Raw genomic sequence first — 15,999 nt, forward strand, 5'->3', positions numbered from 1 at the left:
TCTCCAAATCAAATGTAAACATATGTTTGATGAATTTTCGCTGAAATTACCTTTTAATTATCAGGTCACATTGTATTATTGTTTTTTTTTTAATATCTCGTTTTACTACAACCAGGTTTTAAAATGTTCCCTTTAACATTGTGACACTAACATAGAAACTTGTGTTTTCCGTGAGGATTTGAGGCTGATACATAAACATAACCCAATTTGTTATGGTCCATTATTGGCTGAAAGTACATTCGAATATTTAGCGCTATTTTAATAACAATATTGGCTAATGGTTGGAAGACATTTTGCTGAATCTTTTGTTGTTTTAATCATTAGCCAAGTAGTCTTATGTTCTGAGTATCTTTCTTATGTGGCTCAGAGTTAGTGTTTTATAGGGCGTCAACAGGTACATTACCTGGAATGTAAAGAGAAATAAAAGTGCTTTTATTAATAATTGAAACTATACGAATAACAATTATTTATCCTTTATGTTTAGAAACTACATTATTTCGTCACCTAAAAGTTCAAATGTTCTTATCTGAATTTGGTACCGAATTTTCTTTTTACAGCAAAATGCATCATATAGATATGTAATTTTAATGTTAAAAAACGTTCCATCAGGTAGTATTATATTGATTGATATTCAGCGATATGTTGTAACACAAACCCTCATCTATGACAAACGTATGTACGGGAATTTTATACGTGAAATATTGATCTCGTTGTATTATTTCTATATTATAACGTTTACTAAAAAAGTTATTATGAAAGAGATACATGCAATATATTATTTTATATATATATATATATATATATATATATATATATATATATATGTATAATAAGAAAAATAGAAAATCAATAAAGAAAAACAAAATAAGAGAAATTCATTTTACCGTAAAATATTTATGAGTAAAATACAAATAAAAATTAAATACTATTTTCGTTTAATCTATAAATCATTAGAACTAATAAACCTTTATATGAAACCATGTTAACACAATATAATAATAATAATTGTTAATTGATATGAAAATTTAACTATTGCATCGGAATAGCCCTTTTTTATTTTTTCTAGCAAAGCTATTCATTTACGCACATGCACAAAACTTTAAATGCTCACGTATACCTTCACATTTTACATCAAGATTAATTAGAGAAAAATGCATATTAGACAAAACCCAAGAATCTCGAGACAGAATTCGCCCTCGTATATAAATTGCAAGCAGTCAAATTAACATGACGGAAATTTCCAAAATGTGATTCTAAGTCCAGGGTGCCAGTATTTAGTAATTATACTCCAGGGGCGGTAGCATTTAATGATTCTATGTCAAGGGTGGGGTATATTTAGAGATTCAATTCGGAAAGACGATAATTTGAGATTGTAAGTCCAGGACAGCAGTATTAAGCGATTTTAGTCAAATGTGCAGTATTTAGCGATTATACGCCAAGGGCGGTAGTATTATGCAATTATATGTCAAAGGCGGCAATGTTTAGTGATTCTATGTCAAGAGTGGTAGTATTTAGAGATACTATACCAAGAGTGGCTGTATTTAGCGATTAAATGTGAAGGGCCGCTTGTGTCACCACTGACTATAACTTTCGCAATAAATATGAAACGAAAAGTGTAGAACCGTTTTAAAACTAACTGCTGCTTGTTTCACGTAATACATACTTATTGTTTGTTTAGAGATTCTAGTGGTTAGTCACCAGAAATTATGCCTACGTTTGGCAAAATATATGTCACTATAAAGTGTTTTAAAAACATAAAAAACATAAAGTGGCATACTTAAATATGTGTATCTATGTAATGTTTTATATATATATATATATATATATATATATATATATATATATATATAAAATGTTTTCGAGAAACATTTAATAACAAAAAGAACTTGCTATACCGGGTGAATGTGCTATCATTACACCATAGAGCCCTTACTTGTTACGGTTTAATTATTTTGTATTTGGCCGTGTATGTCACATATCCGTTTTAAATAATCAAACTAACATATTATCGGAAGACCAAATACCTGTTAAAGGACTTTTTTACATTAATTCAATTTGTATAAATGGCAATAGCCGAATTTATTTTTTTCAATTATATATTTATAATTGAATGGCAAAAAATGTGTTCTCTGACGAAACTCGAACCTGGGTCTCTCGTTTGAAGGCCGAGTTTCTTATACGGCCAATCAATAAATCATTAGATGAATAAAAGAATTATAGAATCAATAAAACATTTGTATGAAACCATGTTCACATGCTATAATAATAATAATTGTTAAATAATATGAACATATAACAATATTATAGCACAATTGCATAGCTAATAATACTCAGATATGAAAATCCTTTTTTTATTTATTCTAGCAAAGCTATTCATTCATGCATATTCACCAAACTTTAAATGCTCAAGCATACCTTCATTCACATTGTATGTCAGATCCGGATTAAATGTTCAATTAGGTGGCGTTTAAGACAAGGTATACACCGTATCAAACTGTTGGCCTGTTTGACCCCATCAGGTAGTCTATTGATCAGCTTGACATCAACTCGCGATGACATGTTCTCAAAGGACACAGTTCTCTGTTGTTGAACTCGCAAGTTGTCCTTGCCTCTTGTTCCTTACTGGTGTATATCACTTCCCTTTATCATAGCACACTTGGCAATGACAATACAAAGCCACCTCATATCTATACAGGCAGGGCAAATTCAGCAATCCAACCTCCCTGAATGCGTATTTGCTATTTGACTCTCTGTAGTTTCAGAAGCACCAAGTGGTTCAGGACCTTTAGGAATAGAAGACATAGCTTCTGATGATGGCTCTCGTATTTCTTAATTACAATTGAGGCAGGTTCTTTTGAGTTTGCTAATCTGGAAGTTTGTTAACAGCCAAATTACTAGGCTTGAAATAAGTAACTATGTTTTACACGTTTACAAAGTGTCTTCCAAAGCAATGTTAACCTAAATAGTATTTCATATATACATTTAATAAGTGTCCTACACACAATCTTTTTAAATGGTCACATTCAGCATTTTTAATATTGGGCGCATTGTCAGTTGTGATAGCTGTAACCTAAATTACTTCCTGATTAGAATCTACTATTAAAGATCCTGTGTTGCTGCCCATATATTCCTTGGATTTCAACACAATATGTTGCTGTTCATTATTGTGTATACAGTGAAAAGTTACAGTTCAAAATTATGTATTGGTGTCAGACGGGCAACCATACATCTTTACTTATCCCAACGTGATTGATTTCGTCATGCATTTTTCTAATAATGGTGAGAATTTCATTACATATAAGTAGTATGGATATGGGGATTCTAACTCGCCCCAGAGACGGTCGAGAAAGAGACGACTGGAATTTGACCTTTGGAATAGACTTTGACCTCTAACCATCGCCATATTGAATCACATGACCACCGTAAAATTGAACACGTGGCTGAAAACAGCCAATCGCAAGATTTTCCCGCCGAAAAGTGAAGGTTAAATTCCCACCAAAAGTGATCAAGTGACCGCCGCTATCTTACATTTTTGCAACTTTCAGTGTCCCCACTGAGAAACATCATAGACACAACCTAGACAGGCCTCCTCTTAGAACTGTTTACCTCCTCTCGAAACATTTTTAGATATTGCTGTGGTCTGATAGCTTGAGTGAAACCCCTATGACATCCATCGCCATCAGCAGTCTTGATAACCACTGACTCCCAAACAGTGCGGCGCCTTGCCAATTGTTGGATGAGCAGCTTAATTTCTAACTAAGGATAGCCAGGATCAAGAAGACCTCTCTGACGGGATTGGACACTTTGTGAGGGCGGAAGGCGAGAGGACTCGGTCTCCTCTAAAAGGCAAGCGTACAGCTGGTCGAGCTTCCGCAATCGTGGCGCGATGCCGAACTCCTTTTTTCAGAACAAGCCGACCTAGCCGCAGTGGGGTATATATACGTAACGGGTTGTAACCTCTGCCAATCCTAAGTTCGCTCATCTACCATTATGTTTCCTTCCCTTCTTTACTTCTTTCTGTTCGTTATAGTTGTATGTATTAATACCTCCATCACCTGACGAAGAGGATAGATTCCAATGCTCGAAACGCTGAGTTATACGCATAGTTTTATAACCTATAATGATGCCAAATGTCCGAGACCCTGTTATTCTTTCATGTTCAACGTGTTCCTCTCAAGTCAGCCTTTTATGAATGTGAACTTCGAGGAACTTAGTGGAATCTGTTAACTCCAGTTCATCCACCATCCCATCAGGTTGAGTTTTACTAGCCATTTGTCTTTGACAAAACATATACCATTACATTTTGAGCTGTTTATTTCTGAACATTTTCAAACACAAAACTTAAATGCAATAAGAGTTTCGATTTGTTCGGTTTATATTGTATTAATAACTAATTATTTAAAGCATTACCAGTCCATCGTATAAAAAATGAGAGGAGAATATAAATTGGAAACAAGAAAAAATATGACCGAGGACTCACCGAGAGTTATTTGTGCATGAAAGTTTTTTCCATTTCAGGGTTTCCATCAGAACTGATAACTCGTGCTTACAGGATATTTGGCTTTAACTGCCTCGTCTCATATCTGCCAAGCCGCATTTATCAGTACAGATAATATTTTGTTTAATCATTCTATCTGCGATGATAAAACGTTTTTTAATATATATATATATATATATATATATATATATATATATATATATATATATATATATATATAGGGTTATGGTCGACCCTCACCCGTGTTCTGTATTTTATCTCACTACAGGTATAACAAAACACCGGAGCTGTGACAGCAGGAGGGTAGCAGGAAGAGTAAGTTATGCAGGACATGCTCACACGGCATATGTCACTGCGTGTGGTGGTTATGGTCGACCCTCACATGTGTTCTGTATGCTAATTTCCGAAGAAAACATCGCGAAGAAGGTTTTAATCGGCAGGTTAATCACAGACATTTAGGTCAACGTTATATTTAGGCTTCTAACGCTTTTAGATTGCTCTTACATTTTAATTTATGTAAAAAATTTTATTATCTTCCATATAAATAGTGCAAGAGTAAATATTATGAGTGTGTAAAAGTAATTTTCATATTTTGCCATGTATTCTTTTAGGTAAATTATCCTAATTGAAAATATGCTCTGTATTGTGACTAACTGTAACTTGTAATAAACTGACGTATCGATTTGGAGGTCCGTATTTCAGATACGTCTATGAAAAACTTGTGTAAATACGTGCATGAAGGCAGCGATGTGACAGTTTTAAAATCAAATGAAGTGAAACAGATTCAAATGGGACGCAATTGATAGTAAAGAAGCTGCATTACTAAATTTTGACAACTCATAAACACTTTCCTTCTGCTTTTATTATACATCCTTCTATACGTTTGGCTAATGGCCAGTGACTCTTCTTCACGTAAAGGAACGCACACAAGAGAGCTGAACGGAGGTAAATATAATGAAAAAGATGTTACAGACTTTTCTAATTATAGCAAACTCATTGATTAATAGCAAAGTTACGTAGAGTTACATGAGGGAAACAACGGTGAAGATGTTTGCAAAAGAGAAGGAGCCAGAATAGTGGAAAGTTAAGACGATTTTATACAAGACTTGGTGAATACTTCCAAGCACATCACAAGTACTGCAATGGCTAATCTTAAGCAAAGCTCTAACATTATTTCAATAAACTTATGGTCATGTGTTTTTAGTCACAAATTAGCGTATTGAAAGGGTAAGAGTATTTCGGACATTTACTATCGTTATATATTAAAAGAAATGTAGCACAACGTTTCGAGGATTAAAATCTATTTTCTTCGTCAGGTCGATAGTTATAGCATAAAAATAAAGGAACAAAACGAGTAAAACATGCACAAAAAAGTAACTTGCATCCTGTGCAGTGACAACGCCTGGGATCATTTTCTTCTGTATGGACTCAAGCGGCTTCGGGTGTTTTATCCATTTTATTCCTCTCTTATTTATGTAGTTATTATCCTCCCACCTGACGAAGAGGATAAATTTCAATCCTCGAAACATAGTGTTATTAATTTTGTTATGATTTTAGGCTAACACAATTTATCTTTTTCTGCAGGAGGGATATAAGCATTTTTTTTCTGCATGATTCCTTCTTTACAGATTAAATTCACATGCACAAATTATAAATATCACCTTATTCTTTCAAAGATGATTTTTTTCTGACGTAGGTACGTAGGAAATTTTTTTTCCAGAGCATATTTATAATATGGCTACTAATTACATTTTCACGCAATCAAGAATAAGACTTTATTTTTAAATTTCTTGTACAGAATTTAATTTTAAGTTTTTATGTATTTTTCAAAAGGGTATTTTGTATAATATTTCCACTTAATACAGTAGTCAGATTTTTTTGAGCTAAGTAAGTCTATTCAATGAGATAATTATTACAAAATTTTAAAACAACAGGTCATACCACAATACTATTATTTCTTATAGTTCATAATTTACATAGAACAAGAATGCTTGCTTCTGACTGAATGTCTTATTAATACACCATAATCAATCTTATACACTCTTGTCATTTACCAGCGAGCTTTGCAACGATAATGAGACTTTGGATTAATGATGCAGATTATTTCTTGAAGCCGGAAATCCATTGCAAGCATGAACTAATTAACTAATTTATCAGCATATAAGACAGCAAAGTGAAAGTCATTTTTCTAAACGCAATAATCTAGTGACAAACCAACCCAAGTATAAAAAAATTAAAGACGTTTTACTTCGTAGTGGAATTAGTACAGTTTTAAGGATTAATAGTATAATTGGATATATATGTTTACATTTACAAATGTATTAGGAAATAGAGAGGCGTATTTCTTTATTTAATACGAACAGTCGACCTTATATAATGAGAACAGGTATTTAGAATAATAGCTTACTTGGAGAATTGTAACTTTTGTCTTGATATTTGCATGTAAAATACATGATTTGAAATCTTCGATAATTCGTTTTTTTATGGTTCTTAAGTAGGTATCTAAGTTTCACTGTATAGGATTTCTATGTATTAGTTTCAATAGTAAGCTACCAATCTTAAAAGCCTACTAACAACACTTGTTGCATGCGAAGTTGTGCTAAGTAATATTATTGAATCATTTAGTTTATTACATTACATCACATATAACTTTACTTTTACTTTTTTTGTGTTTTCTACTTGAGATAACCTGTTTAAACTGAAAAATATGCAGGGTTCTAAAAATATACCACAGCTTATAACTGACATGTAATTCTACCTCTATCAATAATAGTATGCGAAGTTTGTACAAAACAGCCATTCTTTTTTTAAAGTGAATAAAGAGTAAAAAATAAAATTAATAATTATTTAATTCCAACTTGCTTAACTCTTGACTTAAATGTGCAAGCAATGAGTTCTACAAAAATTGTTAAATAAAAAAATGTTTTAATTTATTTTTAGAGGTCCTGAGTCAGCTGTTTCTTTAATCAGTAGAGAGATCATAATATTAAGTGTTTTGATTGTTGTTTTTTTCACCATCACTTTGAATCAGCTGATGAGTTGGAATATTTACTGCATCTACAAGTTCTACAGCTTTCATCTGACAGAATAATTCTTAAAGGTAAGTTATGAGTTATTTAAAATTCAGTATTTTAAAATTGTCCTTATTATTGTCCCGTCCGTCACAAAAAAGAGAGTCTAACTGCATTTGTATGTCTTAATATATATTTCTCATCATTTCCACTTTGGAAAAGTAAGGTTAATGCTTTCCTGTATTTACTTTGAATTTTTATGAAATTCATAATTGACATTTTGGTAACTTTTGAGTGTAACGGACGGGACATGTAACGGATGGGACAAATAGAAACTAGCCACAAAAATGAGATTTTTACAGGGTTAAATGGCAGAAAATTAGTTTTGAGTTTATTACAAAAACCCTTTCAAGTAAAGCATAGGCCTAGGCCTATATTCATGACATTAAATGAATTATTACACAAAAATAAATTACTAACAAACTTTATCATCATATGTATTGTTAAAGCTTGTAGATATTGCAAAATAACATAACAAGTAATAAAAATAAGTTTTTAGGTTATGCCAATTAGGTAACTAGTCTTTTGTTAATTGAGAACCAACCAGATGATTTAACTTCAAATTTTTATTTCAGGTTTTAGACAAAGATTCCATTGAGATAGTTCTTTACTTTCTACATCATGGCACCGATTTACAAAAATCGAATGGAAAAGTGCCGTGCACAGAAAAAGGCTAACCCGGACACTTGGAAAGATCACTTGAAAAAAGATAGGGAGAGGAAGAATGCACAAAGAGAAGTTATGAAGCAGGAAAGACGTTCAAATCCAGAGATGATGGAAGAATATCGAGAAAGAGAAAGACTTCGTAAAAGAGCAGCACGAGAAAGAAAGAGAAAATCTGACACAATGCCAATCAGTAAGAACCCTAGCCCTCTTGGTTCATATAAATGTACTAATACTCTAAAGAAGGCTGTTAAGAAGGTAAAGTTATCACTTCCTTATAGTCCTTCTAAAAAGTTGGCGGTTATCAATGATTTTATTAATGATGTTCAAAAATCTGGGATGGTAAATTTGGTTATGTTTGAGCACAAGAAATCTCCTGCTAAACGCTATATCAGTGAAGAAACAAAACAAAGTGTTCTTTCCTTCTATGAAAGAGATAACATTTCCCGTCAAGCTCCTGGAAAAAGGGATAAAAAGTCTGTTAAAAATCCAGAAACTGGCAAACGAAGTTTGCTTCAAAAACGACATATGTTAATCACAATAAGTGAAGCATATGAAATGTTTAAGATGGAAAACAAGGGCTATAACATTTCAAGAAGTAAATTCTTTAACCTTCGCCCAGAAAACATATTACCTGTATCAAATATGCCACACAATGTTTGCGTATGCAAATACCACGCAAATTTTTATTGGATTGTCACTGCTCTAGCTAAAACTTTTGAAAGTTCGAACTTCCCAAAAGATTACAAGGCTTTACTTGAAGAGATGTGTTGCAAACACTTCTAATGAGTGTTGTATGATCAATGAATGTTCTAAATGTAAAATGGACATACATGAAATTGTACCTACAGAATTTGATTTAAACATAACTATTAAATGGAAGGAGTGGCAGGAGGTTGACAAACATCTCACTGTACATGAAGTTGTGTCATCTGTTGAAGATGCTTTGGAAAAAGCCAACAAGCAACTTGCTAAGTTCAAAACTCACTCATTTGTAAAAAATGTCCAGTTTAATCATTTTGAAAATCTAAAAAAATAATGCTACGGATGAAAAAATTGTAGTTCAATTTGATTATGCAGAAAATTATTCAATCATCCAACAGGATGAAGTTCAAAGCGCCCACTGGCAGCACAAACAAGTCTCAATCTTCACCTGTGTTATTTGGGGAAAAGACAAAAAAGTTGATTCCTATGCTGTTGTAAGTGATGATCTATCGCACTCAAAATTTTCAGTGTGGGACTTCTCTGAAAACTATTTTTTGTCATTACGACTGCACCAATGTAAAGCACGCTGACTTTTTCAGTGACAATTGTGCGGCTCAATTTAAGAACCGCTACATCATTTCTAATTTGTGCTATCTTAATGATGATTTGAACATGGAAGTTACCTGGAACAACTTTGCAGCTAGCCACGGTAAAGGTGCCAGTAGATGGTGTTGGTGGTATTGTCAAAGGAAAGGTTTGGGTGGCTGTAAAGAGTAGACATGTAATTGTTAACTCAGCTAAAGACTTTTATGATTGTGCCGTTCAGGAGTGTGATAAAATTAATTTGCTATATGTTCCAAGTGAAGCAGTTGAAGAAAATAAAGCCTTACTTGACCCAAGATTCAGCAGGTCCCTAGAAATCACTGGGATCCAGTCATACCATGTGTTTGAGAGAGCAAGTGCTACACATGTTTATGCTAAGCGAACAGCTCTTTCAAAGAAAATTAAGATCAAAGCTTTAAAATCTTGTGCCAATAAGAGGCTAAGATACCATGAAGTTTACACTTCTTCAGAGGATGAAACGGCTCATGATGAAGATGAACCCTGGCCGGAAACCACTGGAAGACAGCATGTCAGGTGATCAATCACTTGACCTGAACTCCAACCCTGTTCATGAATCAGATGAAGTGGAAGAAGGAGACTGGGTGGTTGTCATTTATGATCAAGACTGGTATCCAGGTAATTTAAATTGACTCGTTTTACATAAGTTTTTTTAAACATCTAACTGATATCTACGTTTTTTTACGTCCAAAGAATAGTTTGCTTAAATATTTTAATATTTAATGCCTAGCTTACAGTACATTGAATTTTTCAGGTATTGTTGATAGAAGAGACGAAAACTTTCTGTCAGTCAACTTTATGAGCAAAACTGGAAACAAAATTCTTCTGGCCGAGCCCCCCAGACATTCAGACGGTGGAGGCAGACAACATTTTGTGCAAAGTGGACTCACCGCCATTCCCCATCTCCCAACGTCATTTCGGCATGGCCAAAAATACATTGAAACATATCCAGTCCCTGTATAGTAAAGTTAATTGAATGTTTTGTAAACATGTAAAGAATTGTGTATAAAAATAGTAATAAGTTATGTATAAGCACATGTATGTGAAGATCTTTATTTTTTTGCTTATAAAAAGTTATTTCTTTTTTAAAAGCATTTAGAGTCTCATTCAATGACCTTTTAGTTACCCATTATAGGTACAGTAATTCAAAACCCTGAAATAACAATAATTAAGGCCACTTTAGCATAGTGAAATTAACCCGTCCCGTCCGTTACAAATAGATGTCCCGTCCGTTACAGGGTGAAAAAGTAAATTTAAAACAAATAAAAATTTGTAACAAATAAGTTGTGATATGGAATTGATAGTTTAATTTGTATAATACATGAATTTATTATTTTAAGGAATATTTAGCCATGAATTGAACTGACGTTTTGAATTATATGAATACGATTGAAACCTTACTTCCAAACAGCGTCCCGTCCGTTACATTTAGTAAAATATTTGTAATTCATAAAATAAGTACCTACAAAAAATATGACTTTGTATCTCACAATTCTGGGACTTAATTCTGTTTATACTAACATCACAATTACAGTTTTATCCATTTATTTGGATAATAAAGCCTTCTGATTAGTGATATACCAGTTAGAATGTCCCGTCCGTTACAAAAGAATGGCCCAAAACTGAGTGTTTTTTTAACCAAAAGATAAGTACAAAGCTCTATTTCCATGGAAGCCGGAAATTGCTAACAATAATAGTAAATTTGAGACATTAAACCGTTTTAAAAAAGAGTTAATCGATAAAATTATGGCTTTCGCAAGAACGTGTCTCTTATAATCTACTTTAGTTTTATATGTCTCATGAAGTACTTTCCAATATTGTTATGTTTGGGATGGAGAGGGAAATACAAGTTCAATAAGGGATCATTACGAAATTGTCAGCAATGTTTCTGCATTGAAGTAGATGCATGCCACAACTCTATACAATTCAAAGCTAATCTCATTAATAGATAGGTGTTTCCAGGATATTTATGTAAGCATTATTCCCGTACAATAATTATAGGTTCACTCTTAGTAATACAAAGTTTTCCGTAGAACACACTGTAAATTGCATATCGAAATTAATACACTGAGACTATATTTCAGATAGAGCCAAAAGACGTTCTGAAAACATAGAGGATATTCGGTTGTTAAACCCAACAAGCGGCTTCAAGTTTAGTCCCCTATAACTTGCAACTTGAGAAAACTTAACTAGAAGGCTTCACAAATTTATTAATACAGTGAGGTTTCCAGTTTCATATCTGTGTGTTAAATTAAATACTTATTTATTAAATGCTTAAAGTAAATTCTAAACAATAAACAATACATCAGCTGGATAATACTAGTAGGAGCAGCTGACTATACATAAAAGAGTACAGGGAAACTTTTCACATTTAATCTTGTTCCATATAGATTCTGCAAGAGTGATAAATTTCCGAATAGGTAAGATGTAGTTTTTTCATGCAGAGATGGGACCTTGATATTTTGGTAATTCAGTACTGGATCAATAATATAAATCAATATATGTTAGTGCACTTTGAAACAGAGTTCAAATGGAGCCGTGTCATGGTAATAAATAATTTTCAGATTATTAGATGCAAACTTGTCATTCTAAGATAACGCAATCGTCATTAAATTTATCTTACAGAATTTGCAGATGTTACCAAACCAAGTGTAAGCAAATATTAACCAGCTTTTACCACAGTAGTAAACAATGACGCAGGTGTCACTGTAACAGAACTGTTTATGTTTTCAATATATTGTCTGCCGTCACCTCTGTTGTGTCGCTGTTCACATATGAATATCAAACAATTCAGCAACGTATGTTTGTTTAACGTGTTTAAACTCTGGTTTTTTGTTAAGATTTACAATTTTGCTTTATATTTTTTTGCGAAAGAAAATATACAACATTGCATATTTTAATAAAGCTAAGTCTAAAAAATATACAATTGATCGAATGGGGGGCTGAGCAGAGCAGACGTCTATACCGCTCTCTCAACTATACTCAGTTTACTAATATGTTTAGTAGATGTAGACATTGGTTTTGTTGGTTTAAAATTAATAAGAGGCTATCAGTGTGTCTTAAGAATGGAGTTGTTATATTTAGGGTGAAGTTGTGATCATGAACAATTGGGATCTATATGAACCCAACCCTAATATGGCGACCTGCGGAACATGCACCTAGAGCATAGCCAACTGTCATCTCAAATTTAAGTTTAGTGATTGTTCAGTTGTGTCTGATACAAAATTTTGAGGTCTTAATAATGCTGATATTAAATTCTTCACGAACGAAAATATGCCTTGGAGGTGTGCTCCGTGTAGCCAGGAGCGAAGGCGTAGACTACGATTTAGGACTAATGTTACTCAAGCAAATCTCCTACTTGCTTATGCAACGAGAGTAAATGTGCAACTGATTGTAAGGACATACTGGAAGATGAGTATATTAATTAAATATTAGTTCATAGAGAACTAAGTTGGAAAAAACATATTGCCAATTTAAAAGAAAAAAATTTATATTGTTTTAAAAGTTTTGTATTTCTTAAGAAATATGTGTGATAAGGCTACTTTAAACATACTCTATTTTTCCTTAGTTCACAGTAAACTTAATTACACCATAACTAGTTAGGGAAGAATATATGTAATAAATCTCAAACCCTTATTAACTATACAAAAGAAATTTGTTTGAATTGTTTGTCAAACGCCTTATGATCAACCTTATTTACCTCTTTTACAGCGGCTTCATATAGTTCATCTTATAAAAATGTTTGCTTCCAAGGCTATGCAATTATCTTATGTGTAGAACTATAAATTGTAGTTATATAGTTAAATAAAACTGTAAAGTAGGAAGTAGGAAAAGTAGAATCTGTGCTGATATTGTAGGTTATAAACAGAAATTTAATAAACTCAGTTGATTATCCCGTCCCAAAGCCCAATATAACTGACTTTACAAAAACATTTAGTTAACTATGACCTAAATTTGTTTAAATGTTATACCTCCTAATTTAAGGAATGATAATAGGGTACAAGTGTTTAGTTAACATATTAAGGATTGTATTACGAGGACAGGACAAGTAGCGCAAGTTTCTTTTCTATTATACGTTAACGCTGAAATATAAACATGTGTTATAGTATCCTAGCAAATTCGAGTAAGTTAGTTTCTAGGTTAAGTTTTAAATATTAGCTTACCTTCATAGAGTATTCCAAATACGCAAAATTCTACACTCTCACCAACACAACTGCATGCCATATAAATTACATACATCACAAATAACACAGTTCAAATTAAACAATTTAACACACACGCACACACACACACCGAACAACAAGCACGCACTGTAAACTTTTTTACATGTGTTTTTATTCGTTTGTATTGTTGTTCCTCAATTAATCTAGGTCAGCGACCTCCCCTCCCTGCCCCGCCTGTGCTTATCTGTCAGCTGTTTGGTCTGCTGGCGCTGCAAATTGTAATCATATCTCAATGTATCAATGTCTTTACTATTTTGTTATCTTTATAATATTGTATTTTCATCAGCATTATTTACTGACTCTGTTAGTATAATTTAAATGTGGACATATTACTGAGTTTGGTTTTTAATGTATCAGTTTACAATTTCACATATATTTAAGTTTAGGTCAGTTACTTATTTCATATTTATATTATTCTGCCAGCCGTAAAATAAGTTTAGATTTTTTCCTCCAATCAGGCTAGACCTGGGAGGTTTCAATATATTCTATTTATTGTTGGAAATTTAACAGTGAAAGTACTTTTTTGAGTTATTAGGTAAGATTATTTTTTGTACAGAGTTTATTTCAGGTTTATTTTACATTGTCAAATCATGTAAAATATTAGAGGAATAATGAAAGAAGGTTATATATATTTTATTTTATTTTTAAGTATCCAACTAAAATTACGTTCAGTAAAAACATTAAACGTCAAATTGTACGACGTGTATTTAAAGTTTTCTACTCAATACCATGTAGATAGATTTGGATTTGTAGGTCACCAGATTCGTTGATTCATTTCGATTGTGAATTCAATTAAATTTCAAGTAGACCGTTAAATCATTATATTAGGAAATTTTATTTAGCTTTTAAAGCGTCACTTGTTTTATAGGCGTATAGAAAAAGAAGTATGCATTTCTTCTTTAAATTAATTTTCCGTAAAGCAACATTAGAATGGGTCCAAGAATTGAGGCAAATGGAACCCCAGATTAGGGCCAATTCACTCAAAAAGTGAACTAATCCTGAAGATCGTAAGTTAAGAGGATGGATAAGTTATGTTTGATGGTAAAGTTTGTTAGTTTCTATACTATTTCTAGACTAGGTCCGGCGTGCGGGCCCGAGGCAAATTAAGGGCAGAACAGCTTATTTTGAAGAAGAAGCAATTTGTACCTTTCTTCTGTCTCCTGGTTTTCCTTTACTCCTCGTGAAATACAGTTATTGCCTCAGACAGTTATGCCGGCAATGTGCCAGCACCCAGACTTACACAGGCCGCGGCCTCAGGCAAAGCTCTCAGCTTTTGTGTGCGGTGGAGGAACACGATGTGCCTAACTTATACTCGAATCTCACCTATACTTTTAAATACTAATAATGATTTTAAAAGTAATTACAAAGTGTAATAGTGAAATCATTGGGAACAGAAAACACAGCTGCAAAATAGACTCAACCACTTGTTTAACCTGACAGGGTTCTCTTATCACTCCATCCGGTTATTAAGAGAGGAATTACAATCTGGAGGAGGATCACTGCTTTTTTATTATAGAAGAAAGTAACTAATGTAATTTTAAAAACATTCTACACGTTTCCTAGACGAAATTAATGCTCACGTGGACAATGACTTAGAGGCTTGTGAGTGGTGAAGAGTCTAATTGTCTGTGTGCACTTATTTTATTATAAACATTATCGAAAATAATAAATTAAATTCGTGTTCAAATTTAAAAACTGTATTTTAGAATCTTAAAATTAAAAAAAAAATTAAAAACTAATTCACTGCACACTGATTACATAAACTTATGTCACAAACTATGTATAATTTCTAGCGCTAAAATATTTTCAAACAGTCTCAGATATCAATATATATGCTATTAAATTTATTCCAATCACTTAAAAAAATACTAAACAACGGTTATAAATATCAAATAGCTGTGTTAAAACTACAGCGTAGTATACTATAACGTAGACGTTAGTACGCTAACTTAGTAGTAGCCTACAAACATACTGCGAGAATATCGATATAGAGAAGACTTTTTAGATAGAAACAATAATGCAAAGTGTTTTTGAAAGTAGGATCAGTAGTCCACAGTTGCCAGCGTGGACACACTGTAGTAGCGTGACGTCACTCACCCTCGTTAAAGTTTGGCAAGGACCCACTGTCCTACAATCCTACTGTAGGGAGCTGCATAGTTGTACTGTCTCCAGACAAGCACATATTCAATTATCTTAGGACAGAGGAAGTAATTGTCTC

The 15,999-nt window shown here is 32.9% G+C and overlaps 1 protein-coding gene across 1 annotated transcript; it reads left to right on the plus strand.

The window, feature by feature from the left end:
- The first annotated feature begins 9,692 nt into the window (after positions 1–9,692).
- LOC124365186 lies at positions 9,693–11,149 on the plus strand. The gene is made up of 2 exons (XM_046821138.1): positions 9,693–10,176; positions 10,313–11,149. The coding sequence occupies exons 1-2, from the start codon at positions 9,990–9,992 to the stop codon at positions 10,519–10,521; spliced, it is 396 nt and encodes a 131-aa protein (XP_046677094.1). The 5' UTR covers positions 9,693–9,989; the 3' UTR covers positions 10,522–11,149.
- The last annotated feature ends 4,850 nt before the right edge of the window (positions 11,150–15,999 follow it).

This window comes from Homalodisca vitripennis, chromosome 6, assembly GCF_021130785.1.
Source record: "Homalodisca vitripennis isolate AUS2020 chromosome 6, UT_GWSS_2.1, whole genome shotgun sequence".
Classification (NCBI taxonomy): domain Eukaryota; kingdom Metazoa; phylum Arthropoda; class Insecta; order Hemiptera; family Cicadellidae; genus Homalodisca; species Homalodisca vitripennis.